This window comes from Passer montanus, unplaced genomic scaffold (genome assembly GCF_014805655.1).
Source record: "Passer montanus isolate IOZ18808 unplaced genomic scaffold, ASM1480565v1 scaffold22, whole genome shotgun sequence".
NCBI classification, from domain to species: domain Eukaryota; kingdom Metazoa; phylum Chordata; class Aves; order Passeriformes; family Passeridae; genus Passer; species Passer montanus.
Genome location: NW_024366815.1, coordinates 4,515,482 through 4,540,615, shown reverse-complemented (window position 1 = coordinate 4,540,615; position 25,134 = coordinate 4,515,482). Strand labels below are relative to the sequence as shown.

The 25,134-nt window shown below is 42.1% G+C and overlaps 1 protein-coding gene across 5 annotated transcripts; it reads right to left on the bottom strand.

Annotated features, from left to right (window-relative positions):
- Positions 1 to 3,774: 3,774 nt before the first annotated feature.
- Positions 3,775 to 20,756, bottom strand: ZNF131 (zinc finger protein 131). 5 transcript variants are annotated; one of them, XM_039709886.1, is made up of 8 exons: positions 20,621 to 20,756; positions 16,937 to 17,075; positions 15,443 to 15,544; positions 14,323 to 14,467; positions 12,161 to 12,524; positions 11,836 to 12,058; positions 8,175 to 8,305; positions 3,775 to 5,894 (listed from the first exon to the last, which is right to left on the bottom strand). In XM_039709886.1, exons 2-8 carry the CDS (start codon positions 17,058 to 17,060, stop codon positions 5,232 to 5,234), a joined length of 1,752 nt encoding a protein of 583 aa, XP_039565820.1. In that variant the 5' UTR covers positions 17,061 to 17,075; positions 20,621 to 20,756; the 3' UTR covers positions 3,775 to 5,231. The 5 variants fall into 5 exon arrangements, with proteins under 5 accessions (XP_039565820.1, XP_039565821.1, XP_039565818.1 ...); XM_039709887.1 differs by having other exon boundaries at positions 11,836 to 12,246; positions 12,481 to 12,524; XM_039709884.1 differs by having other exon boundaries at positions 11,836 to 12,524.
- Positions 20,757 to 25,134: the final 4,378 nt, after the last annotated feature.

The following is a 25,134-nucleotide window of genomic DNA, read 5'->3' as shown; positions in this document are numbered from 1 at the left end:
GGTTTCCAAATAATTTTCCAGAACACTGAGTAAGTTTGTGTTTATTTAATGTGGTGTTCCAGTTGTGGCTTCTCTGGGTCTGGATTGAAGGCACTTGAGACAGTAGCTCATGTTCGGACTCGTATGTTTATTATTTCTTATCAGTAAAACAGTCTCACTACTGTGAGTTTGGCAGCTTTTCATTAGAAGGCACAAAATAGCTAACAATTTCTTGTTACAAGGTCTTTTAAGACTAAACTATCCAATTAAGAACTGACACCTAGATTATTTTCCCTTTTAACCCAATAACTGATCCCAAAGAGCCCACAATGTGGACTTTCCTGCCCAATTACAAAATGCCACCCAAACCCAAGAAGAAGAAGGAAGAAGCAGCATGGAGACACAGGATGACACCCTGTGCCCTCTATCATGCTTCCATCCACAACATACTAAAAATCCCAAAACCAAAATTTCTCACCAAGTGATACACCTACACTACTCTTTATAATCTGTTTCACACTTTAGTGGATTCTAGTCTATCTTGAAGTCTAGGAAACTTTCTCCATGAATGAGGGTCAAAGTCAGTGCTTCCCTGAGGGTCAGGGCACCCCAAAGCAGACAAGAGAAATATTCCCAGGGCTTCCACAACATGAGAAAGTGAGTATTACCCTACTCTTCCCACACTTGGCATAGTCCTCTCATATTTTAAGCAAGCGACACTGAGTTCTGTTTTGGAGTTTGGTAACTTTTTTCCTTGCAATGAGAAGAGTGTTTGGTTTCATGCTTCAGAAAGTCAGAAAACTGGGCAGTATTTTCAGTTCCATCACTGCCTGCTTGCAGGATTATTTACTCTGTGTAAACATAAAAAACACTGAAAAAAAAGTTAAAAATAGGGAAAATAAAAGCCATTTAGGTACTTCACACTTAGAGGCTGAGCTAAATAATAGTTGCCAAGTGTCCTAAGAGAGAGCTGTCTATGCATGAAGGACTGTTTTCTTCCAAACACGCAGAAGAGCCATGCTGGAGATTTTCTCAGTGTTAACCAAGAATTTCAAAGGTTGAAGTTTATTTCCCAACTCACAGAAAATATCAGGAAGAGAAGCAAACACACCCAGTTGCTAGAGCTTTGGAACAACAGTGGAGCTGAAACTTGCCATGAAGAAATTGTGTGATGTTCCAGCTGTAAGGAGCTAATCCCATCACTTGTCAGTATGGTTCAAAATCATGTGCTGTCCCTGGTTGTGTGCTTCTACCCCAGCATAACCCAGACCAAAAAAAGGGGCAACAACCCCAAATTTGGGGCAACAACCCCAAATCCTCCCATAAAGAGCAACTTCTGAACATGTGTCTTACAAGCATCTCTGTCACATGTACCTCTCCCAGATAAAGCAATACAGCTGTATCAGTTCTGCATTTCCTTGGGTCAGTACCTCATGGAGTGGGAACTTGCAGCAGCCCCACTCCAGAGCATTTTCTCAGTGGCAAAGTCCAAAAAATCCTGCCATGAAGTTCAGCCTACAGGAACCAAAGAAAAATTCTTTTTAGCAAAGGGCCAACAGATCAGTTTATTGTAATGTGGCTGCAGTATGAAAAACCCAGTTATCTGGCAGTGCAATTTAACTGCCTTCAAAACACTATCAGTACGTCTTAATGTGCTGTAATGAATTATTTATATTTGCAATAGTGCAGATCCCGTGTTAGTTCACAAAATCACTGTATTTCCATCTGGCAAAGCTAAGGACTCGACAAATGGACATTTTTGTGAACATCCACCCAAGAGCTGCAGTTTTAAAACAACACTCTGAAAAGATCCCAAACGAGCAACTGTAAGAGCAAGAGAACTGGCATGTTCAGGTATTTTATTTCCTGACTCCCAAACAGACTGCCTATCTAGGACTAAAATCCTGAAGTCCTCACCTCCATTTGTTGGATAAGGCACTATTTAGAAAACAGCCATCAATGAATGAAAGACAATAGACGATAAAATTAACATATTCAGGAAAAATAAATAATCTCAACCAAATTATTTGGTCATTTCCATTAATGAGATTGCTCAAGCCCTGGGACTGCTGTAGATCTGACAAAATACTTTAAAAGAAATTACTTAGTGCAAGAAAAAAATATATGTAATTTAGGACTCTTTTTGATAGAATTAGATTTCTTAAATGCAGGTGAGGTTTTTTTAGGTATACATGAGCAAATACTCTTTCTGATAACAAGCACCAGGTTTTCATTTTTCTGAACTAGGACCACCTGAACAGGCTGGAACACCTGTGCATCCATGATGTCAACCAATGTACTTGGTGTAGATGAACTGAGATGCCAGACTACATCCTCAAAGGAGCAGGTCCTGAAATGGACAGGTCTGGTCTGATGGGGACTGTCCCTCCTGGTATTTGTAGGAACACCGACTGCACTGTCCAAATTAACAACCTAACCCAGAAAACACTACAGCATGTCCCCGCTCCTCCCACAGAATTTGTTGTGTATTCTGTAGGCCAAACAGGGGATGAAATTTATTTGAATCAAAAAATTTCTTTGAATCTTTCTCCTCAGGCTCCAGTTAGTCCCAGGTATGAGAGGGTCTCAGATAAAACACGCGTATACCTCAAACAATCTGCATTTAATAAACACTGGAACGCAGGGGCTCACACCGAGCTGCTGCTGAGGGGTTTGAAGAGGCTGGGCATTAGGAAGATGAGGGATGCTGCACCAGTGATCTCTTCGGGAAAAACCGCAGGTTCTCTGGGGTTGGAGGTCATCCAGCCCAAGCCCCTGCCAAGGCACGATCCCCTGGAGCAGGTGACACAGAAGGCCAGGTGGGGTTGCAGTGTCTCCATGACTCCACTTCGCCACTGCACTTCGTCTCTAGGCAAACCAACACACAGGGTAAAACAGCACCGACGCCCTATTACTGAAACTACCGAAACACCTACGGCGGCATTGCGGCGGAGGCTGGCGGGGAGGCTGGACCGCCGGCCCGCAGCTCCCGGCCCTTGGCTCAGCTCCCTGCGGGCAGAGGCGGCTGCCTCCGGCCACCGGCCCGGCCCTCCCCGGCCACCGGCCCGGCCCTCCCCGGGTCCGGCCCGGCGCCGCCATTTGCTGCTCCCCGCGGCCGCGCCATTTCCCCGCCTCCCGGCTCCCCGCAGCCTCCCCTGCTCCCGCAGGCTCCGCCGGTGTGCGAACGGGCACGAAGGACGGCTCGGGCAAGAATCTGAGCTTCAGTCGTTTGGGAAGGGGGAGCGGCCCTCTGCTAGAGTTACTTCTAGAGGAGAGGTTTCCTCCGTGTCCCTCGGGTGAGGAGGGGACACCTGCTCCCGCCCAGCCTCACTGGCACCACTGCTGGGCACCGGGCAGAGCACCGCTCCTGTCCTACAAATCCCCGTGAACCGCTGTTGGAAAGGGCACAGCACACAGAACCAAGAAACAGCGCGACTGGGCTTACCAACCACGGCCTTGCTGGCAATAGCATGGAATTGTCCCATTTACGCTGGACTGAAAAACTACACAGAAGTTAGTTTCGTTGGTTAGATGCACAGTTAGATTGTTCCTTTAATTCCACCGAGACAGACTTCGTCTATATGCATTTATAAGTAAAAGGTTTAGAGCTCGGCAGCTAACCAAACAGGCCAGTCCCCTCCATGTTGTCAGAAGCCAGGTATAAATATAATAGCTAAAATTTGCTCTCATGGTGAATGTTGGGCCACATCCTTTCCCCTGCACAGAATCTTGTCACAGATTACTTGCATCTGAGGAAACCCAAAATGTAATTAAAAAAAATGCAAGTTACATTAATCAAATTGTTTGAAATTTTAATCGCAATCCATGTTTCTTTTGCAACAGTTTCTCAAAGGCTATGATGAAACACAATAATTAAACTAAATAAAAGCACAAATCCCAGGAAACAGTTTGGCATTTGAAGATGGAATAGAAAAGCCTGATTTAAAGATCTATAGTATTACCAAGAGCAGTACGGACTGTCCTTGCAAAAATTCTTCCCTTCATTTAAGGCTTTGGAAATAGTTTCTTCAGGAGTTTGGAGCACCTCTAACCTCCAGCAGTACTTAAGACATTCTTAACATCCTTGACCATAGACAGACAAGCATCTTCTAATTGACTCTAACTTTACAGTAAAAAAGCTGTTAATCATATTAAAAATGAGATTGATCCTTAACACTGGAACTTGGCACTTAATTGCCAGTCATTCAGTTGTTCCTCATATATTGATGAAACAAATAATGCAACATTTGATGGTTGGTATTGTTTTATTTTCTAATATTGATTAAACTATTTACACTTCTACTTTTCAATCCACAGTTTAGCACTCATACCTATGGCTTTTATGTTTAGCATATCTTTTTGTCAAGTGTCAGAATTTAATTTAAAAAAAACCCCAAGAACCTGATACCATATAGACAAGTCTCTATGTTTATGTTTAAACAAATTCATTTTCAAAAATGATTATTTATAAAAGAAGAGCCTGCTTATAGCTTTCTTCCAAATCATGTTTATCACAGACTTTACCAAGCTCTTCCTATTTTTAAGTGTCCCATTTAGCATGTCCTGCTGCCTTCTAGTGAAGTCTGTTCCCTCCCTCAGCCCCCCCCGCCTTTAAATTTAATGCAAAAAGAAAATCAGTAACCGGCAATTTCAAGCAAAAATATAAAGCACTATAACATTACCTACACTGCCTTTCACAGAACTAAGTTCTCAAAAACTCTACAAACTTTGTGGAAATTTAACCACTCAGTGTTGAAAAGGCACAGGACTTTTGTGCTCAGAGACCTCCAGCAACAGTGCTTTTAGCCCAGCCTGAAAGTTAAGATCCAAAAATTCACAGATACGTAACTGCCACTTACAGCAGAACCCCTCAGATTTTACTGACTTTCCTGCCACAGACATCCTGCAAATTTGTACAAGACTTTGCTTCTACTGCAAGAGGAAAAGAGGTGAAATTACTTTTACATATGCCCAGCAATGGGGTAATGATACAAGCTACTCATTGCTAAAAATCTCACAAAATTGTCCGTGTCTGTGGTAGTTTCTGTTTCATGGCACTACATGAATGGGGAAGTATTTTTCACATATGAGAGAAGTTTAATTGTACATGGAGAAAGCTAATTTTGGTCCACTTGTCCAGCTCCCTATGGACAGCATATTGGAAAGGTGACCAGTGATGGTTCAAAAACCAATGTAAAAGTTAACAAAAATAATTTGGTATTTCATTGTTAAAACTGCAGTGTCATTATGTCCTACTCATCCACTTCTGCATTTTGTGTATCCACTAATTGTTGTGTTTTTAAGTCTTCAGCTGACTCATGATGTTCCTTATCTGCATCATCTTCTTGATTATGATCCTTTTCTTCTGCTTCTCCTTGATCAACACTTTGATATTCTACTTGTTCAAGGTCTGTTCCGTCTATAAGTTCTGCCTGTACTTCTTCCATCTGTATTTGATTTACATGCTCAACATGTAACTGCTCCACATGAACTTCAGCACCTTGTTCAGTCTGAATGTGTTCAACTTCCAAGTAACTAATCTGCACTTGTTCCTGTAGTTCCTCCATTTGTGTGCCTTTCACTTGATTGTCCTGGATGAGATCCTGGTGCATCTGTTCCACAGTTACCTGTGCAGGATCCACTTGTACCTGAATGACTGGTAGGACATGCACTTGCTCAACTTGTTCTATTATTGTCATTGATGTTACTGGTTCAGCTTCCATAGCTTCCACTGGAAGAACCTCTTCTGTCACTAATAGTTCTGAAATATTGTGCATTTCTTTGAGATGCCTTCTCAGCTCACTGCCTTGCATAAACCACAGATCACATAAGGTACAGTGGTTGGGTTTGTCACCAGTGTGTATTACCAAGTGGTCTTTGAACTGATCCCAGCTGTTAAATACGCTGTTACAAACCTGAAACAGAAGATACAGCATGTTAAGCAGTGCCAACAGAAATGTGACAAAATACAGTGTCTGAAATCATGGCTTCGCATTGTATAGCTTCTTGCTACTTGGATTCAAAAAACATACATTTTAGAGGTAAAAGCTGAGAAACTTCAAATTAACAGAAGACTTGATATTTATTTATTATTTTTTTAAGTATGGTGAGATGGTGAGATGTTTTGAGTTGTGCATGCGTAAGATACCTACAAAATTCATAAGTCAGTAGAGCATTTGAAAGTTTTCTCATCTGATATTCATGTAAGTATCATACACCCAATCAATACATGTCTGGCACTAGAGTTTTGGGTGGAAAAATATTTATGCATTAATAGGGGCCACTGAAAGTGTAATACAGATTGTTGTTTTACTGACATTCTAGATGCAGTACTACCGAACAACTTTTCCTTATCAGCTTTCACTTGCTCATGATGTTGTGAGGTTTAACATGCTAGGCTGAACTCTCCCATTTTGTGATTAAAAAAAAAAACCCACTTGAGTGATTTCAGCAGATAAATCTTTTAAAACTCCATGCCTCTGATCCTCTTCCAGCCAAAAGTACTGCCTTAATATCAAACATACTGTTTTAACAGAGCACATGAGCTCCCTTCCCTTCAGCGGGCACTGGAGATAAATAGCTGGAAAACAACACAGAGAGACTGCAGAAATAAATGAGATGCAGGGTAGAGGAGACAGAAGAGTGGGGTAGAGTCAAGGCTTGGAGTAAAAAAACCCACAGGCTAAGGAAATTGTCCATGGAAATATGTTTAGCTGTAGAAAGCAACAAGAACACACATATCAACACTCATTCACTGCTGACAAACAGTTTTGAAACGGGATGTTCTATCTCTTCATGATTTTCAGTAACTGCAGAGAAATGTGATGCAGGGAGTATCTGACAGGATTAACTCAAGAGCATGTCTGTGTAGTCAAGACAAACATCTCCATTTTTCTGCTGAAGTCTGCTAAAATGGGTTGTAATACTATTGCCACACATTTTTTCCCCCAGGCTTATATTTCAGAAAGACACCGCACTACAGTTTTTAAAATACTGATGTTATAGATAAGCACTCAAAATTACTTGAGTAGTCAAGTAATGTAGTCATGCATAAATATAATGACTATCAGCAATGCCCAGGCACATAATTACTGTTCTTGCTACGCAGAATCTAATTCCGTACTCAAGGCATACACCTGAAGAGCACAAAAGGACTCATCAAGAAAGCACAACTTTTTCTCATCTTTGTTCAGTGAACAAAGTTGCTCAAATTTAGTTCGAAAGAGAAAAACTAAAAATTTATCCAAGAATTGCTGCAGTTTCTGCAGGCTGAAGGGACACAAATCCACATTCACAACATCTGTGAGAGGACGAGGAAGTTTACAAAATGAGTCATGACTTGAGTCAGCTCTTCAAAAGTGAAGTAAGATTTTCAAACGTCAGTTACATATAGTGACCAAGTACCCTAGCAATCTCAATAGCATTTATTTTGCTAGAATAATACACTGCCATAATAAATTTTAATTGCTTTCCAAACAAAATCAGTATGTTTGGTATCACAACAGAGAATAATAGAACAAGAAATTAAATAATTTGTATTTTGGACTTTGGGCTTCACTTCTAGTGAACATGCTCAGAAGTGGGAAAGGCCTAGGTCACTGTGTCAAGAGTCTTGTAAAGGAAGCAGCCTACCCAGAAGAATCTCTATGATTGTAAGTATTATGAGGCTCCACATCAGTAATACCAAATTTTAAATGGAGATTCTTAGATGTGAGAATTTATCTGCATATTGTGGCTGAATGTCATCTAAAGACCTCACTATTGTCTACAACTTCTAGTTAGAAGAGGGGCAGGCACTGATCTCTTCTCAGTGGTGATCAGTGACAAGACCTGAGGGAATGGCCTGAAGTTGTGCCAGGGGAAGGCTAGGCTGGGTATCAAAAAAAGGTTCTCTACCCAGAGAGTGGTTGGGCACTGGAACAGCTCCCCAGAGCAGTGGTCACAGCACCAGCCTGACAGCTCAAGAAGCATTTGGACAATGCTCTCAGTCACAGGGTGTGACTCAGGGTGTCCTGTGCAAGGCTGGCAGTTGGATTCAATCCTTGTGGGTCCCTTCCAACTCAGCATATTCTGTGATTCAGTATTATTTTACTGACGTAGCTCTCAGAGACATAAGCCACTCCCATTGCCTCTCCTGTTCCGTCCTCCCATGCTCCTTGAAGGAGGGAGGTACCGAACCTATTTCCATTACCCACCTGACATTCATACAGCTTCTTTCTTCCCTTTTTAGCGCCAGCTCCAGACTGACAGGCTGTCAGGTGACATTTCAGTGTGCTATTCCGAGCAAAACGTTCATGGCAGTTTGGACATTCAAAGGGTTTTTCACCTGTTGAGACAGATACAAGGATTTGTAAGTGTATAAACCACCCAGTCTTCTTTCAGGTCTCTCTTCTCCCTCTTTCTCTCCCATCTAGGTTGATAAATATACTGTAAAGATGTGGCCAACAGGATTATTCTGCAGAAAAAGAAATGAAAATTGAATATAAAAGGGCAAAAAACTGATGTAGAGTCATAAATCTCATTTAGAAGAAAACTAATATAACAATTACAGTAGCTTTTAAGGTATTTGTGGAAATTATGTTACTATTCTGGCAAAATATTCTATAGAAATAGGAGCTATTTCACACACTTCATCTGATAATAGTTACAATTAAAGAATCAACATAAGTCAATATACAAAGTGACATATTAAAAAAGGAAGAATTTAAATAGTACAACCTTTTATTTTCAGAAATAACAGCTAATGCTTGAAACTGAGCTCCAGAAAATGAAGCTGGTACAGATTGATTGTGAAATAACAGTGCATCAATACTAAAACAAAAAAAAAACCCTGCGTCCAACTTTCCTCCAAAATACATGGAAGAGAAAGCACAGAGGGACATAAATGGGCACAAGCAAGATAAAAATTCCTCTCAGTTTGGCCACTTCATTTCAACCATGGTATCAAACACAGAAGCCAGCTAAGGGCAACAGCAGGGGAAGCTGAAAGTAGGTCTTTTTATCATCCAAGGTACTATGCTATCATCAAGTGGTAATGGACAAAGGGTGTTGCACCATGAATAAACACAATGACATTCAAGCAAATTAAATTACAAAAAAAACTACACGAGTGTGTTTCCTCTGAAAGACTGTAATAATCTGTATAGGTACTCCTACCAACACCACTACTGAAACAAATGGATAATGAACTCCAAAAGAGGCTGAGCCATTTCAGTGAATACCAGGAGGGTCAATCCTAGCTAGTTTAAAAGACTGCTTTTTCAGGCATGCAGTAGTTATTGGACATTGCAGTGGAAAAACAATCTTCAGAATTATCTACAAGTTCCTAATTAGCATTTCAAAAGACAGCTGAAGCGTCATTTATACACCTGAAAGCTACAAAAGGATGTTAAATGGTGGGAACATTCCCCTCTATGGTTACAAAATGCTACATATTTGGAGAGTGTCCTACAGGAAAGGCAGAGGACACTACACTGCCTTCAGTGTTGCAGGTCAAAAATCAGGGACTTTGCCCAAGCAACTAGTGGGTTTGGAACTAGATGATCTTCAAAGTTCCTACCAATTCTGTAAACCATTCTGTAATTCTGATTCTACAGAGCATGCATGGATGACCAAAGAGCTTCTGGACAAAGTCAAAACATAAAAAAGAAGTCCATGGGACCTCATGAGATGCATCTGCTGGTCTTGAGAGAGCTGGTGAAGGGAGTTGTTAAGCAGCTATCCATAAAATTTGAGGTGTGGCAGTCTGATGAAGTTCAAGAGGACTGAAAAAGCAGAAGCACAACCCGTTCAAAACAGGGACATCAGGCCAGTCAGTCTCACCTCCATGCCCTAAAAATTGAGCAGATCCTCCTGGTAGCTATGCTGTGAAGACAGGCTGAAAGCCTTGGGGTTGCTCAGCCTGAAGAAGAAAAGGCTTCAAGGAGGTCTAAGAGCACTTTCCAGTGCCTAAAGGCAGTGTGCAGGAAGGCTGGAAAGGGACTTTTAAGAGAATGTAGCAATAATGACAAAGGTGGAATGGTCTTAAGCCGAAACAGAGTAGGTTTAGGTTAGATATTAGGAAGAAATTGTTTTTTCAGAGGGTGCTGATGCACTGGAACAAGTTTCCCAGAGAAGCTGTGGTTATGCCCTCTGTGAGAAATGTTCAGGGCCAGGCTGGATGTGGCTCGCAGCAACCTGGTCTGGGGGAAGGTACCCTGCCTATGGCCCCAGAGGGTCGAACTAAATGATGTGTAAGGTCCCTTCTAACCCTATTACTGTTATTATTACATCCTATTACTGCCCCACTGCTACTTTAATGTGATTGCTGGTGTAGTGATTCAACAACAACAGGGTAAAATATTTTAGGACATCTTCTCACAGGCCTTTCAAATTCATTTTAGCATTCAACCAGTGCTGTACAGAACTCAGAAATTAGAAAGTCTGTAACAGAATGGGAGCTTTTTCATTCTCCTTAGGAGACCACAGTTAAATGCTGATATCTGCTCTGATTTAACCTTAAGGCTTTTGAAAATGGTAAACTGTAAGTAATTAGATTCCCTATATTATACTTGTTACATCAATTTATATTTAGTAAGTATTCTGTACCTCTTGTGATGTGCCAACTTGCTTTAAATCGAAAATACTTTCTTTGCAAGAGCAACCAACATATTAAATAGTTTGGATTACTGTGGTTATCTGCCACAATTTTTTTTCTGAATAGATTTTTGCTAACTAGCACCTGTTTGAATTGCTTGTAATGGAGAAACACTCCCTGCTTTACAGGGGATAAGGGCTTCCCAAAGCTTGTTTATAAAAGGAACTTTTAAGAGACTATTGGGAACAGACTGGACACTGCCACATATCAGTACTCAGAAGTCCCATACACAGATTCATTCTAATTAAATTAAGACATTAAAATTAAATTAAAAGGCTTAATTAAATTAAAAGGCCTTAACAGTAACAAGCTGCAAAAGAAACAGAGCTGCTACCCTCCATTAAACTTTTACTTATGACTCATGACTGGCATATTAAATTAAAACATCAGGAAGGTCAAGATGACATGTATTTTACATTCAGTTACTGTGTCATTTTCAGTGTCTGTTCAGTCAGCTGACTTTTCAGTGAGATGTAGAAGTAATCTCCTATACTAAAAAGAAGGAGGGAGGACCACAAATCACTTTGTACTCAAAAGATTTTTTGCTACCCAGATTTCAAAGAGGCAGATTTCACAGTAAAAAAAGTGTACTATAATGAATAGGAATGTTTTGCCAGTTTTAGTAAATTTGCTTAATTAACCAAGAAAATTCAAATCATAGATGAGAGGAGACAAGAGCAAACATAAAACTTTTCAAACATGATGGTACAAGACATAATTCTTTGAGGGTATTTTATGTCTAATAGGCATTTGCTCAGAAGTTCTGTTTGATAAAGAAACTCTCTAGACTGTATTCCACAAAGAAGACTGTGATTCAAATAATATTTCAACAGAAATATTTACTAGAAAATTTTGAAAATAAAAGTGGTTCCTCAGTTTGGTATTTCTGAAGAAAGGAACATGACTTAAGGGAGTATTTTGACAAAAGCTCTAAAATTTAATACACTTGACAGAGAAGATCCCTTACTACTTTCTGGTTTTAGGTGCCTATTTTTAATTGACTCAATCCCCCAAAAGTTTTCAACATCAATGGAAAACAAAAAAAAAAAAGAACAAACAAAAAGACGTACCAACATTTTAGTTATAACTAGAAGCCAAGTATTTCTAGCACTCAGGACTCATTTATTTTCTTCAGCATATTATCTATTTCCCCAAAACATGCAAAAGCCCAAAATACTAGAATGAAGGCCACAAGCACAGGACTGTAGCAGTGTTCTTACCTGTGTGCTTACGAAGGTGCTCTTTAAAATGCCCAAAATGGTCAAACTGCTTGTCACAGTACTGGCATACATGTATTTTCTTGCCAGGTCTTTGCTTCTTGCTGGCACCACCTTCATCAAGGTGGTAACAGGTGAGGTGCTGTTTCAAAGCACTCTCTCGTAGGTATCTTTTATTGCATATGTCACATTTGTAATTCTCAGTAGAATGTGTTTTCATGTGTTCCTTAAAATGGTAAAACAATTTAAATGAACGGTTACATTTCTCACAGTGGAATAAATTGTTCATGTGTGACAGCTGAAGTTCCACAATTTCAATACCTTCTACCTGTTTGCACGAGGGGTCAGTTGTACTATCACCTTCTTCTTGCATCTGGCATTTTCTCTCTCCCTGACGATACTTGCTGGTGATATCTGCCAAAAGAGCCAAAGCAGATTCATCTGATGTACCTGTTGTCTGTATGTACTTTATGGATTGCTCTGCAGAAGCTACTTCTTCAAGGGTTTCAATGCTGTCATCCTCCACTTTCATCGTCCCTTCAGCAATCTCAACCTCAATTTCGACAGGCTCTGATTCTGCAGATGGCAATGTTTCTGTGATAACATTAGAGGTTTCAGCAATCTTCCTCTTTTTTGGTTTATTTTTACCTTGTGCTTCATTTGATTCTAAGGGCGATGAATTTTCTTTGTTCCTGAAAAGCATTTGCATAAACATGGTTAAGATCAATTAACAATCACATAATAATGCCTGTCTAGTAACCTAGGTTCTGCATCCAACACTCCCCTAGCTGTTTCTTGAAGCTGAATGATGACCACATTACCTGTGTGCACATCAGACACACAAACTATGTGCACATCAGGAGCTAATTTGTCCTTAATCTACACTCCTTAGTGCAGTAAAATGATACAAAGCAACTAGCAAGAAGAAAAGGCAGTTAACCTAATGACTTATCGAAAAATTTGTGAAATTCTGTACTTGGAAAGAAAACTCCTCTAAAATAATTAATTATTTGGTCTGCCTACTCGGAAATAAAGTTTAAGTCCCTCCTATGCCATTCACCTCTTAAGCTCTGGATTGTGTACAACTGCAAGCAGTACTTAGAGATTGTCAGAAAACATTTTAGCTGTGACTTCCCATGACGATTATACACACAAGGGTTAACATATCCCATAACTCAGGAAAGCATACTGCTAACAGCTGACATAAAAAAAGCCACCAGGATGTGAAAGGAGTATTCTAGTTTAATTTTCTGGGCTTAAACACAACTCTCCGTTCTGAGCTGTTCTCTCTGCATAACGCACACACAATCCCCTTCCTCCAAAATGTCAGGGATGGCACAGCATCTCAAACACAGACAAAGCTGAGTGGGTCAATGCCTTCAAGTCATCCAGAGCACTGTTGTGCTGGAGGTTTTACTACTGATCATCAGTTTCAGAAATAACTGGCTATCTTTCCATCAAATAGACTGATTGGAGTAAGCTTTTAACCTTCCTCTGCACCATGATCAGTCCTTTCATGTAATGCACTTCCTTATCACTTTCAGGCTTTCTAGTAACGAGAGGCAAGACTTTGCCCAGCATCTCCAAGTCATATTGTCAGATGTGTAACTAATGATGTAATGCAGGCCACAGCTTAAAAATGGCACCTTAGTCTGTTCACACACAGGAAAACAGAGTAGCTAAACTTAGTTTCATATAGCCTGTATTTCTAATGTCTACCAGATTACAGGCACATTGCAAGGAGCTCCTGGATCACGTTACCAGAAGCAACCAGTGCAGCATGCAGAAGGAATGAGAACATGAGAGTACTTTATGGAAGTGAAATGGAAGAAAGGGGATAAAAACAGCATGATGGGACTGGCACCCACTTTTTCAAGCTAGACTTTGGCAATGAATTACCATTCCTGATACTGGATAACAGGTGCTGCAGCCACATTTGATTGAGTATTGAACCCAAATAAAACTGACTTTAACAGTTACATTCATTCAAGAAGTTTGAGAGGTTAATTTTGCAGCAAGAGATTTTAAGATCACAGTTTATTCTCTCAGAAATAGCAGAAAGCTACACAAAATCAAAACACCACAAAACAAAACAAGCACAACAAAACCAAAACAAGCACAAACTCATTAATGTTATCTGGTTACCAGAGACACATTGTCACTGCACAGCCAGCTGTCAATCAGGTGTGGGCCATCAGACAGCACAGAGACCAACTATCAGCTATCACAGAATCACAGTCTACAACATCAGCAACATTAGAAGCCATGTCACTTGTCATTGAGTTCTAGCCCAATGAATGTGACGTTCTTGTTTTACCCAGTGTAATTCTGAAATGTATGTTACAGTAGGAGAATATACGGTTCTACACAAATTAAGGAGGTTCCAGTATAAGGAACAGCACTGCAAAATACTGGCAGCCAGCTCTTGCAAAAGCCTTCTTAAGACTGTCTCTTTTAGTGTTGGAAAGAAAAAGAGGCTTATGTGGTTACCTGATTTCAAGTGCTTTGATTGCTTCTAGCATCTGTAGATACTCTGCAGCTTTCCAAACATCATTTGCTTCTTCCTCACCTTGTACCATTAGCTTTGCTGTATAGGTGAACTCAATTAGGTGACGAAATGCCATGTTACTTACACCTGTGTAGAGGCAAGAAAAACAAGTTAGCTTTGACAATTCTGCAGCCTCATCTTCCCAATGAACCTTGCACACTTGTCTGCACACCATTTTGATCACAGTACTGTAGCCACCAGTTTCATAAAAATCACACCCTTAAATTGCTCCACTGAATGGTTTGGGTTGGATGAGACCTTTATAATCACCTAGTTCCAACCTCACTCATGTTGGAACAAAAAAAACCTACCAGAGAAACATAGTCTGGAACAACTGTGGAGTTCTGCCATGACAAACATAACAGAAATGATAAGATGGATAAAAAGCTGTTTCAATAATATATAGATTTAAACACAAAAATACTATTTCTGGAGGCTGAAATGCTGCTGTAGGAATTTCATTTCCTCCCTGCTTACCATGTAAGTATTATCCCATGTTTGCCTTGCTCTTGCATCCCAGCCAAGGCATTTGCCATTCACCATCATTGACAGCCTTTTTCAGCTGACCAGAATAGCTTTTCTCTGGGAAAGCTTTTGTGTAGTGCTGCTAGTCCAAACAACACAGGGTCTGCCTGACCTTCACTAGATATGTATTAGGGGAAAGAATGGGGAAAAGTAATGAAAAAGCAACACATAATCTCACATTTTCCCTTCCAATATCTTTAATACTGTTCGCATTTTAATTTTTCTTTGGGGAGGTTTTCTTTCCAGTGACGGTAGCTGTCTCAGAACAACTCAGCAACTAAAATCTAGAAAGTTAACTGCAATAACCAAGCATGTTCAAGTGTTCAAAGCAAGACCAGATATGGCCTTGACCAACCTGGTCTAGTGGGAGGCATCCCTTCCCATGGAAGAGGAGGTTGGCCTAGATGATCTTAACATTCTATTCTCCAACCCTAAACATTCTATGATTCTATGCACTAGCCTCTACTCAGGACAGTACAATAATTTCCAGCTTGAGCACACAACTATGAACGCTTTTATTTGCACAAGTCAGATTACCTTCAATCTCCACCAAAGGCTCCTGAGTGAAATCTTGGAAGAATTTGTGGAAGAACTGGCTACAAGCAGCAAGAACTGCCTTATGGGCTTTAAAATGGTGACCTGCAAAGGGAGACAAAAAGTTTGGTTTAAGGTAACACCTTCCTCCTTTCATAGTGCAGAGTAAGTGCAGATGCAGAAAAAAAGACCACCCAGTGTAAACATCTATTCCAGCAGCAAGGCATATACTGAGTAATTCTCCTTGTAACACAGGACAGTACTGCAGCTGGCTTGTCCCTTCTCACACACAATCTTGCTGACATTGCTGAGCTTGCTAAAGCTCTGCAACTCAGCCAGTTGGAGAACTCTCACTCACTCACTCACTCACTCACTCACTCACTCACTCACTCTTTTCAGATATTTAAGAAATGAATTATGGGAATTTTCTACGCAAACTCTTCTTGGTGTGTCTTGGGCTCGGCTCTGTATGTCTCATGTTTTTGTTGCCCCTACAGACTGATATATGTTATCACCACTGCCAGCATAAACACCACAGAACAAAAGGGGTTCTGCTCTATTCTCTCTATCTTCCAGAGTCTGTATTTCTTCTTCCCAGTGGAGGCCTGCACATTCATATGGCTCAGTGGTACAGGGATAAAGGAAGCAACACAGATTAGAACTACACAGCTGCACACAAAACCAGCTCTGAGTTCAACAGATGGATTTGGTAACGGCAGAGCAGGAGCAAACATTCAGGGCAAGTGCTATCAGTGAAACTGTGGCTGTCCCTGAAGAATATTTTTTTTCTTAATTTGCTTACCTCCTTCTAATCTGGACTCTGTAGGATCCTTTTTCTTCAAGTGAGTTGCTGCTATCCTTTTAAAGATCAGGTGCGACTCCTTTAGCTAAATCTGTCTTAGTGGACACTGCCTATATTCCCTGTAGTGTTCATCCATTCTAAAATATGTTTAGAATATGAAGCAGACTTAAATGATCTACCACATACCACCTTTTCTAAGGAAATAAGCACTTGTATCTTCATCATCCTTTTAAAACAGTTGTCATGCCCTTAGAACACATACAAAAAGTGTGTGGTTCTACCCTTTTTAAAGTATATATTAAAATAGTAGACAGGTACCAGAGAAGCTGCTGTGAAAAGTATTACTTCAAGGTGTGGGGTATTTTTTATTTAAACACAGTATTTGTAAAAGTTCTCTGCATGCAGTCCAACCGTTTAAGTCAGAGAAAAATATTTTAACAATGTTTTGGGAAACCTTTGCACATTAAACATACCACAGCAGTTTTGAAGAGGGCTTCTATCTGAAAACATTTTAGTTTCTTGTTGTGAAAGCAGAAGCAAAATGAATGGAACCTTGCATGTAACTTGCACACAGGTACAGAACCAAGAATTGGTTCACAGCCCCGTCTGACACCTGACCATGACAAATTCAACAGCATCCCAGCACAGCTTTCAGAATTCTCTGAACACCAGCTAGTTCTCAGGCCTGTACATACCATCGACGATCAGAGTGATATCTGTAAACTGGTCCTGCTCACGTTGTTCATTCAGTCTATCCAAAATAACTTTATAGTGCTCAGGGAATTCCTGGATACATTCCATTGTTTCCTCAGCTTCCATGGCAGAAGGCCTGGTCTGCAAAGCAAATGTGGTATGACAGTAAGATACTGTGCCAGTCAGTAAATACTATGCAGAGTCAGGTTGTTATACAAATGTGAACTAATTTTGCCAGGACTATAAAACCAATGGAAAAACTGTCTTGCTTGCAGGTTTTTTACCCAATGTTGGCTAACAGGTAGGAAATAGCACACTACTGCTGTGGAATAGCACAGTAATGATGTGGAATGTTGTCTTACTTGGACACATGAAGTAACAGCCAAAGTGGGTATTTCTTTATCCTACAGATTCAGCAGGGACCCACCACCCAAATACTTTTTGCTTCGAGGGTGGTGGGTCCCTGCTGCAACAGGGACCCACCTGTTGGGATACAACATCTCCACAGCTACTCATTCAACACCACTGCAGCATAATCTCAGAATCTTGATACAGTTCTTGCAATCCCACCAATCCACTTCGTTAACAGACAGTTCTTAAAACTTCTATATTTAAGTCACACTTTGTAGCTCATGAACACAAGTTGTTTACTTCCTTTAAATATGGAAGTAATACAGCAGCAATTTTCAATCTCTGAGTGCATTACAATTGCCAGGGATTTCATCTACTCTCAAGCTTATTCATCCATCCTACTTAACACTTCTTCCTCTGTAAAGTGAAATTTTCTTTGCCAGCCTTTTGACGTAAAATGCTTGCAGTCAGAGAGCCCTTCCTCCCTTACTAACACAATGAACATAGCTGGGGGTGGGAGTTGCAGAGGATCTCAGACTGGAGAGGTTTAGCAGAACTGGGTGCCTGTGGATGGGATGCAGACAGTAGTCTGCTGCATATGCAGAAGAACCACAGCAGAGCATCCAAATGCTTCAACGAAAGCACTTTACAAATTACCTCCAGGCAAAATTACTTCAGATCCATGAAGCAATCCTCATTTTCAACTCCCACACTAATGTGGCTTACACTTAGAATGCTGCAGAAAAAAAGAATTATGGAGTTCCTGTTTACACCACAAAACACATTCCTTCTTGTCTCTCAGAAAAAAGTCACTCATGAAGAAGTTGTTTTGCCAAGAGAATGAAATAAGTAGAGCAGAAGCAACTACTCAGGGAAATCCAGCCCTACCTGCTACTGCTACGTTGCCAACCACAGAAATGCTGCCCATGAAAGTTGGATTCGTTACCTAGTGTGCAAGGAGCCAGTAACTGCACACTCGAGGTGACACCGATTATTTATTTCAGAGTTGCGCAAGCCTGGGTGCCCGGTGGAACTCCACAAATCAAGTACCCAGCTATAAGAACTCTTTACAAATTATACATTTTAGCGAGCAAAAGGATTAGTGTTCATTAGTTACAGGTAACATAGTTCTCTAATTAATTAGTATTCTCTCTTCTACTGGTTAATGATTTTCTTGCTTCCAGTGCTAATTAGTCCCCACGCTCAGCCTCTCTCTTCTTTTGGAAGAGCAGGTTTCTTGGGCTGGTCGTTGCAATCTTCCCCAGCCAGAATTACCTGTTACCCAGCTGGAGCCAATTCCAACACAACTGCAAAATCTGCTTTATTAGTTTTTTTCCTTATTTTGGGGTTTCTGCTACATGTCCCTATGGCCTCTAAATTCTAGATTCTCTGTGTCCACTATCAGTGGCACACCCATTTCCCCAGGCTTTGTTAGCCTGTCCGTAGGTCAGAGATCACTGAAGTATGTCTTCATAAGCTTAAGAAGGCAATTGTACCCACAAGTAATTTGTTTTTCTAACACCTGTACATAACTTAGAGCTTGTCGGCTGCTCTCTGTGTCATGTATTAAATCTCCTTTCTTGTTGAAGAGGCTTGACAGTACACAGAGATCAAACATCAAGCAAATCCTTCCTGAAGAAAATTCTACATATTCTGTATTTCACTCCAGAAACAACTGTCAGGGTCTCTAAGTGGGCAGAGGAGCCCAGCCTGCAGGGGAAGATGTGGTGGAAGGGAGCAGATGCTGCTGCTGCATTCTCTTCACCTCATCTGTAATGGTGGGTCTAAAACAGACAACCAGAAATTCCTGCCTTTCTTTCACAATCAGGTATTTCACACCAAGTCTCATGTAGGAAGGCATTTAGCTACCTACTTCACAGTTTAATTCTTCCTGCTCATTTTTGACACATTATAAAAGGGCAGATGACTTGCAATTAAAAGGATAATTCCTAAAAACAAAAATTCAAAAATTTTATCTCCAGCTCTCATGATTTTCATCTCTCATGGTTTTTGCTCTACTTCCAACCTCACTGTAGGGATATCTCAAAAGAAACACCCCAAACCTCAAAATAATAGAGCAACCTTAGCCTAGCAAAATCAAGATACTTAAAAAAGTTTCTTTCTTAGAACAGTTACAAAACATAGTAGAAAACATACAATTTATATTAGGCAGTTCATTAATTTAAACAGAACTAGTAAAAATGTGAGTTTACTGTGTATCTAAATGCTGTTGAAGCATTCATTGACCATTCTCTTTTTAAAAACCTGGGTCATACTGCACAAAAAGGCCTGACAAAACAGCACATGTTCAGGAAGAGTGTGACTGCTTTGGAGGAAGGAGTGAAAAGTACAGTTGGGAAAACAAAGCAGCCGAGGAATAGGGACAGAAACTATCCAAATTCACACTTATGAGTGGGCTCACGGATGAGAGACAGAGAGCGGACTGCTTCAATTGTCTGTGCAATCTCCTTGAAAGACTCATCGAAATACTGCCTTAGCCTTACGAGCCTGTGACCCGGCACGCATTTCATGTGATGTGCACATGATTCGCCGAGCTGCTTTTATAAAAAACCCGCCTCAGCGAAACGTGTTGTTATTGCTACCCTGCTGGGCGGCATCAGGAGCCCCTGGGGCTCCGGGCAGCAGCGATCGCTGCCCGCACACGGATGCCGAGGCGCGGCCGGGGTGCCCCGAGCAGCCGAGGCGGCGTGCCCACAGCCCCGCCATCTTGGCACGGGGGAGCCGCGGCCTGGGCAGCGCAGAACCAGGAGCTCCTCACGCACACTGCCGCACGCCCTCCTCAAAGCCACCGCTCAGGCACGACCCCGATCCCGATCCCGCCCGTCGGCCCCGCAGCGCGGACCCGGGATCGATCGGGGCGGCTCCCGCCGGGATCGCGGGCACTGCGGCCGCCAGGCGGCGCCCCACCCCCGGCCGCCCCTCCCGGGGCTCCCGCCACCCGCGCGCGCCTCCCCCCCGCCAATCGCGAGGCGCGGGCAGCGCTCGCCCCGGGCGCAGAAGCCAATGAGCGGCCGCCGAGTGCCCGGAGCGGGCGAAGGCGGAAGGCCTGGCCCGCGCCCAGGGCTGGCCGCGCACGGGGGATCCGGGCGCGGTGCGGGCGGCGCCGGCAGGCACCGGAGTCCCGCGGGGCCTCCCGAGAGGGGACCCGGCCGCTGCCGGCCCGAGCCTGGCGCGCGGCAGCGCCGCCGCCTCGTTAGTCCTTATTACGTCATCAAAGCGCGCATTAAATCGATCCCTTTTCAATTCCCGGCCGGGTCGCGGCCCGACGACGCGGCGCTCCGAGGGGTGGGGAGGCGGTTCCGCCGGGGACTCACCGGGAGCAGCTCCTCGCCGCGCCGCTTCCCGCTCCACCGCCGCCGCTTCCTGCTGCCCAGCACGCTGGAAAGCGGGGCGCGCGCCGGCCAATCCCGACTCGCATTCCCGGCCTGCCCCGCGCTCACCTTCCACGCGACAGGGCGCGCGCGCGGTGGGGGCGGGGCCCGGCAGCCCGGTGCATGCCGGGAGCTGTAGTCCATTTGTGCAGAGCGACGGGTTCAGAGTGATAAAACGGGTCAGGCTGGAGGGGACCACAGCGGGCCGTCTGTTCCAGCCTCCCTGCTAAAGCAGGATCATCCAGAGCACATGGCACAGGATTGGCTCCAGACAGTTCTTCAGTATCTGTGAAATTAGACTCCACAGAATCTCTGGGTAATCTGTTGCAGTACTTGGTCGCCCGTGCTGTAGAGTTGTTCCCCGTGTGCCGGTGGAAGTTCCTGTGCACCTCTCACTGCCCATTGCTCAGCAGCACCGAGCAGAGCCCGGTCCCTGCTCTGACCCCTCCCTGCAGGCACTGAGACACTGATGAGATCCCCCTCAGTTGTCTCTTCTCAGGCTGAAGTAATAGAGACACTCCAGTCCCCGATCATCTCTGTTGTTCGACTCTGTTCCTCTTGATGAGGAATGCCCGTGTCTCCCCTTCTAGATGCACTTTGCAGCTACATTGCAGTGCATTCCTTAGTCTGGCATGCCAGAGCATTTTGGAAGACAGGAGTTAGGGCCACACACACCCCGACAGGCAGGACTCATGCCCACAGGATTCCCTTCATCCCACGTCCCCTCGACTCTGTTACACAGCCACTCTTCCGTGCAGTTCCAGAACACCGTGTTACTTTATGAATCAGACTGAGCTGTGCCCAAAATGGGTGTCATGGAGCGGTGTCAAAAGCTGAAAAGTCAGAAGTGCAGTGCTGCCCAGCAAGCCTCTGTGGTGCCCGGCTGTGCCCTGCAGCTCCAGGTCCCCAGAGCTGAGGGAGGAAAGGCCCAGAGAGCCCCTTGCAGCTGCCTGAGCCCTGACGATGTGGAACTCGGGTTTATTTTATACACTGCAGTCTTCAGGGCATCCCTAGTCATCCACGTTCCATGTCCTGCCACCAGATGAGAATGTACTCATCCAAATAAAGCAGGATAATAATTTAACTTGTCAGAAGAGACAGCACGATCATCCCTTTGACAGCCTCTATGCTGAAGTTGACAAGAGAAGAGCAGCCTCATGCAGTGGCTCTAATTAGTTTGCCCATGTTAATTCCTGAAAATTGACTTGTTTATGAGCTCATGCCTTTCCCATGGTGCTTATTGCTTAATGGCCTTGTTAACATAACAGTACTATTGATCTTGTCAGTAGGTCTGCTCAGACAGTTATTTGCAACCCAGGAGTTGCCTGCCACACCCATTCTTGTTTTCTGGTACACAAAAGTACATAAAGCAATGTTGATGCCTCCTGCATTTAAAAATTGTGAAGGATTGTTTTAAACTAGCAGAGATTTAATTTTTAGTGGAAGAACTGTATCTCCAATAGTTCATAATCCAAATAGAAATATTACTAAAGCTATCACTGCAGCAGAGTAAAAAACAAGAATTAAAATTTTCTATTCCAACACCTTCTACCTGTCCAGTATTGGCGGCTTGCTTGTTTTTGATTAATGTATGGTTTGTTCTGACCATTTACTTTTTTTCTCGCGGCATTTTCTGCTGTATTTCTTTTTTTCCTATGGCTTCCCCCATCTACTTTTACTGTGAGTTTAGGCTGAAGGTTTTAAATTGACAGTTCATACTTGGTCCTAATCGCTTTTCAAGTATAAAATTACACCGACTAAGCCGTAGCTCTTATGTTCTCCTTTTCCTCTTTCAGACATGGGTGTGTCATTTCCCAGCACTACCTCCACGATTTCCAAGACCTATGTTACAAAACAATGCAATTTAGTTTTAGTAAGTCTGGAAACTACCTGGTTTATAGTGCATTTTATTTACATAAGGAAGACTATGTTAAGCAAACATCTAAAGGATCTGTATAATATCTCTAGTTCAACTGTATTAGTCATTTATATGCCTAAAAATTACCTTCTTTTTTTCCTTTTCCAGAATCACCTCAATGACACTAGAGAATTCTGTATTAATTAAAATAACATGTTACATCTTATGGACATAACATTCAGCTGAGTTTGGGAAAATTACTGAAGTGTAGATGTTCTCTTCTAGCTCCAGGCTCTCACAGCAGCATCGAACAGGGCTGAGAGCATCTGTCCAGGCTGAGCGTTGTGAGCCTCTCCCAGGGGGAGCTGTGATGTACCAAACAGCCAAAACTGAGTACTAAACTAATAGTAGAAAATTGTGAATCACACATTTCTGTTTTTCAATAAAGGAAACACCTCTGTGTTGGAGGAAATGTAGGAATTAATAAACTGGAGATGTGAAATCAAGTATTGATTGCTTATGTGCAGCGTTGAGTAGATAACTGTTGTCCAAAAGCAGGAGATTTAGATATTAAATGAAGGCCAAAAGGGACCATTAGCTCATCTAGTGCAAGGCCATCCACCTGGCACAGCCTCTGACCTACATCCAGCTAGCTGATATCGTCAGCTCAGCAGTCAGTCAGTTCTGACTGGCTCCCAAAATGGTTTTGAAAGCTCCTTAGTGCACTCGTGGCACACCCAGATCTCCCACATCAAAACCAAATTATTCACCAGGCAGAATACAGGTAGCTGCAGCGTGGCCTGTACTGGTCTCTTCTATTAGAAAAATTCTTACGAAATCAACTGCTCATTCCTGTAGTGTTATCAATCACTTGCAAGAAATCTCTGTATCAGACGAGTCAGTACATCTGCCTTGCACAGTGACTTGTTCTGTGCATGAGCAGGCTTTGCTGCCATGCCTAGAGCAAGCCAGATGTGTGCTGTTATGCAAGAGGAAAACATTTCTGTGGGGCCCCTTTTTGATAGGTATGCCAAGGGCAATAATATCAGTGTCTGTTTAAAAAGTTTTAAAGGAAAATAAACATGGATTGTGCTTCTGACAGAGAGCTGTTCTGTTAATTCTCCTTATTTCTTTATTATTTCCAGAGTGAAAGGAAGATACAAGGAGTTAATGGAGGTCAAAATAATAGTGTAACTACAAAATGCAATGCTTGAAAGCTGTAATGTGTAGAATTGTGGATTGATGTCAAAAATATTTAAACCTTAGTCCTATGACACAAACATGTCAGCCTGTTCCTGCATTATCTATTTTCAGAGGAAATGTTCAGCGAGGACAGGATGTGCATTTATGTCTATTTAGTATTATCTGCTGACGTACAAACTCCATGCCACATCTTATCTGCAGTTTACAAGTGTGACCCCAGAAAGAGCAGCTGACTGGTGAAATCAGGGAGAGCAGTGTCTGTTGAACACTGCAAGCAATGGTAGCTGAATTCTAGTTCTTATCTAAATATTTTCTTTTGTATAATTTTAAATATCTGGAGGAAGAAGCAAGTCCAGCAACTTACTGTCCCTCAGTTTCATAAACTGTAGATTCTGCAGGGTTATGAGAAGCATGCCTAAAGAAATTAGATATAAAGTACTTAGCTATTTTTTTCTTTTAATCCCATAATATAGAATCGTACATATAAAATGGGTTGTGTTGGAAGATCATACAAATCCAGCAGACTTTGTCAACATCAGTACTTGTCTGGAAAACCTCTTAAAGAAAACCTCTGATAAAAAGTTATCTGTATTTATTATTAAAATACATACAACTGGGCAATTTTTGCATGGGTATGCATTGTGCATCATGAGTAGAAATAACATACACAGACATTATTATTACAGATTTCATATATTTAGTTAGTACCTCTTCAGACATGACCCAAATGTTTCACAGCCAAATCTTTAACCTCATTTGCAAAAGTATTTTTGTTTTGTGGGTTTTTTTTGGTAAGCAACAGTGGTCACAGTGCATCAGGACTTGAAATGTGGTGGCTTTTTCCAGGTCTTTCACGATCCATGAAAATCTACAGAGTCTGGAAGGGGTTGAAGCTAAACTGCAAGGAATAATTTTGACCTAGCCCACAGCTGTACTTCCATGTATTATACATGCAGAATCCTGAACAGATAATTATATATTACTTGTCTTTCAGGTCAGGTAATCTTCCTACAAAAATGTAAACCTATGAATCATATATTGCTGTGTGAAATTATGTTTGGCTGATAGGGGCATAAAATATTCACTATAAACTTTACTCCAGAACCTGGAGACAATCAGGGAGTCATTCCACACCCAATTAAGATAAGATTAAGAGCAATAAAAAGTTGGAAAGCTGGGCAACCTAGAATTCTTCCTGTTTTCTAGAAGAATATTTTCCTTTCAAGTACTTTTTTCTTGTTTTCCCATCAAGAACTTTTTTTATTTCTGGCACAGCCTTCCACCCATCAAGTGCATCTTCTATCTGTGCAAGACAATGTGTGCTCTGTGTCACATTGACCAGACTGAGCTGATTATTAGGTGAGTGCTCACTTTGTGCACTCGCAGGTGGAGCAGC

Bases quoted from the DNA above. Each gene is read 5' to 3' on its own strand.
- ZNF131 (XM_039709884.1), bottom strand. From the start codon at position 17,060: ATGGAAGCTGAGGAAACAATGGAATGTATCCAGGAATTCCCTGAGCAC. The intron at 14,468-15,442 runs GTAATCTGACTT...GCCTCTACACAG, and splicing joins GCCTTTGGTGGAGATTGAAG to GTGTAAGTAACATGGCATTT. The intron at 12,525-14,322 runs GTAACCACATAA...AATGCTTTTCAG, and splicing joins ATCAAAGCACTTGAAATCAG to GAACAAAGAAAATTCATCGC.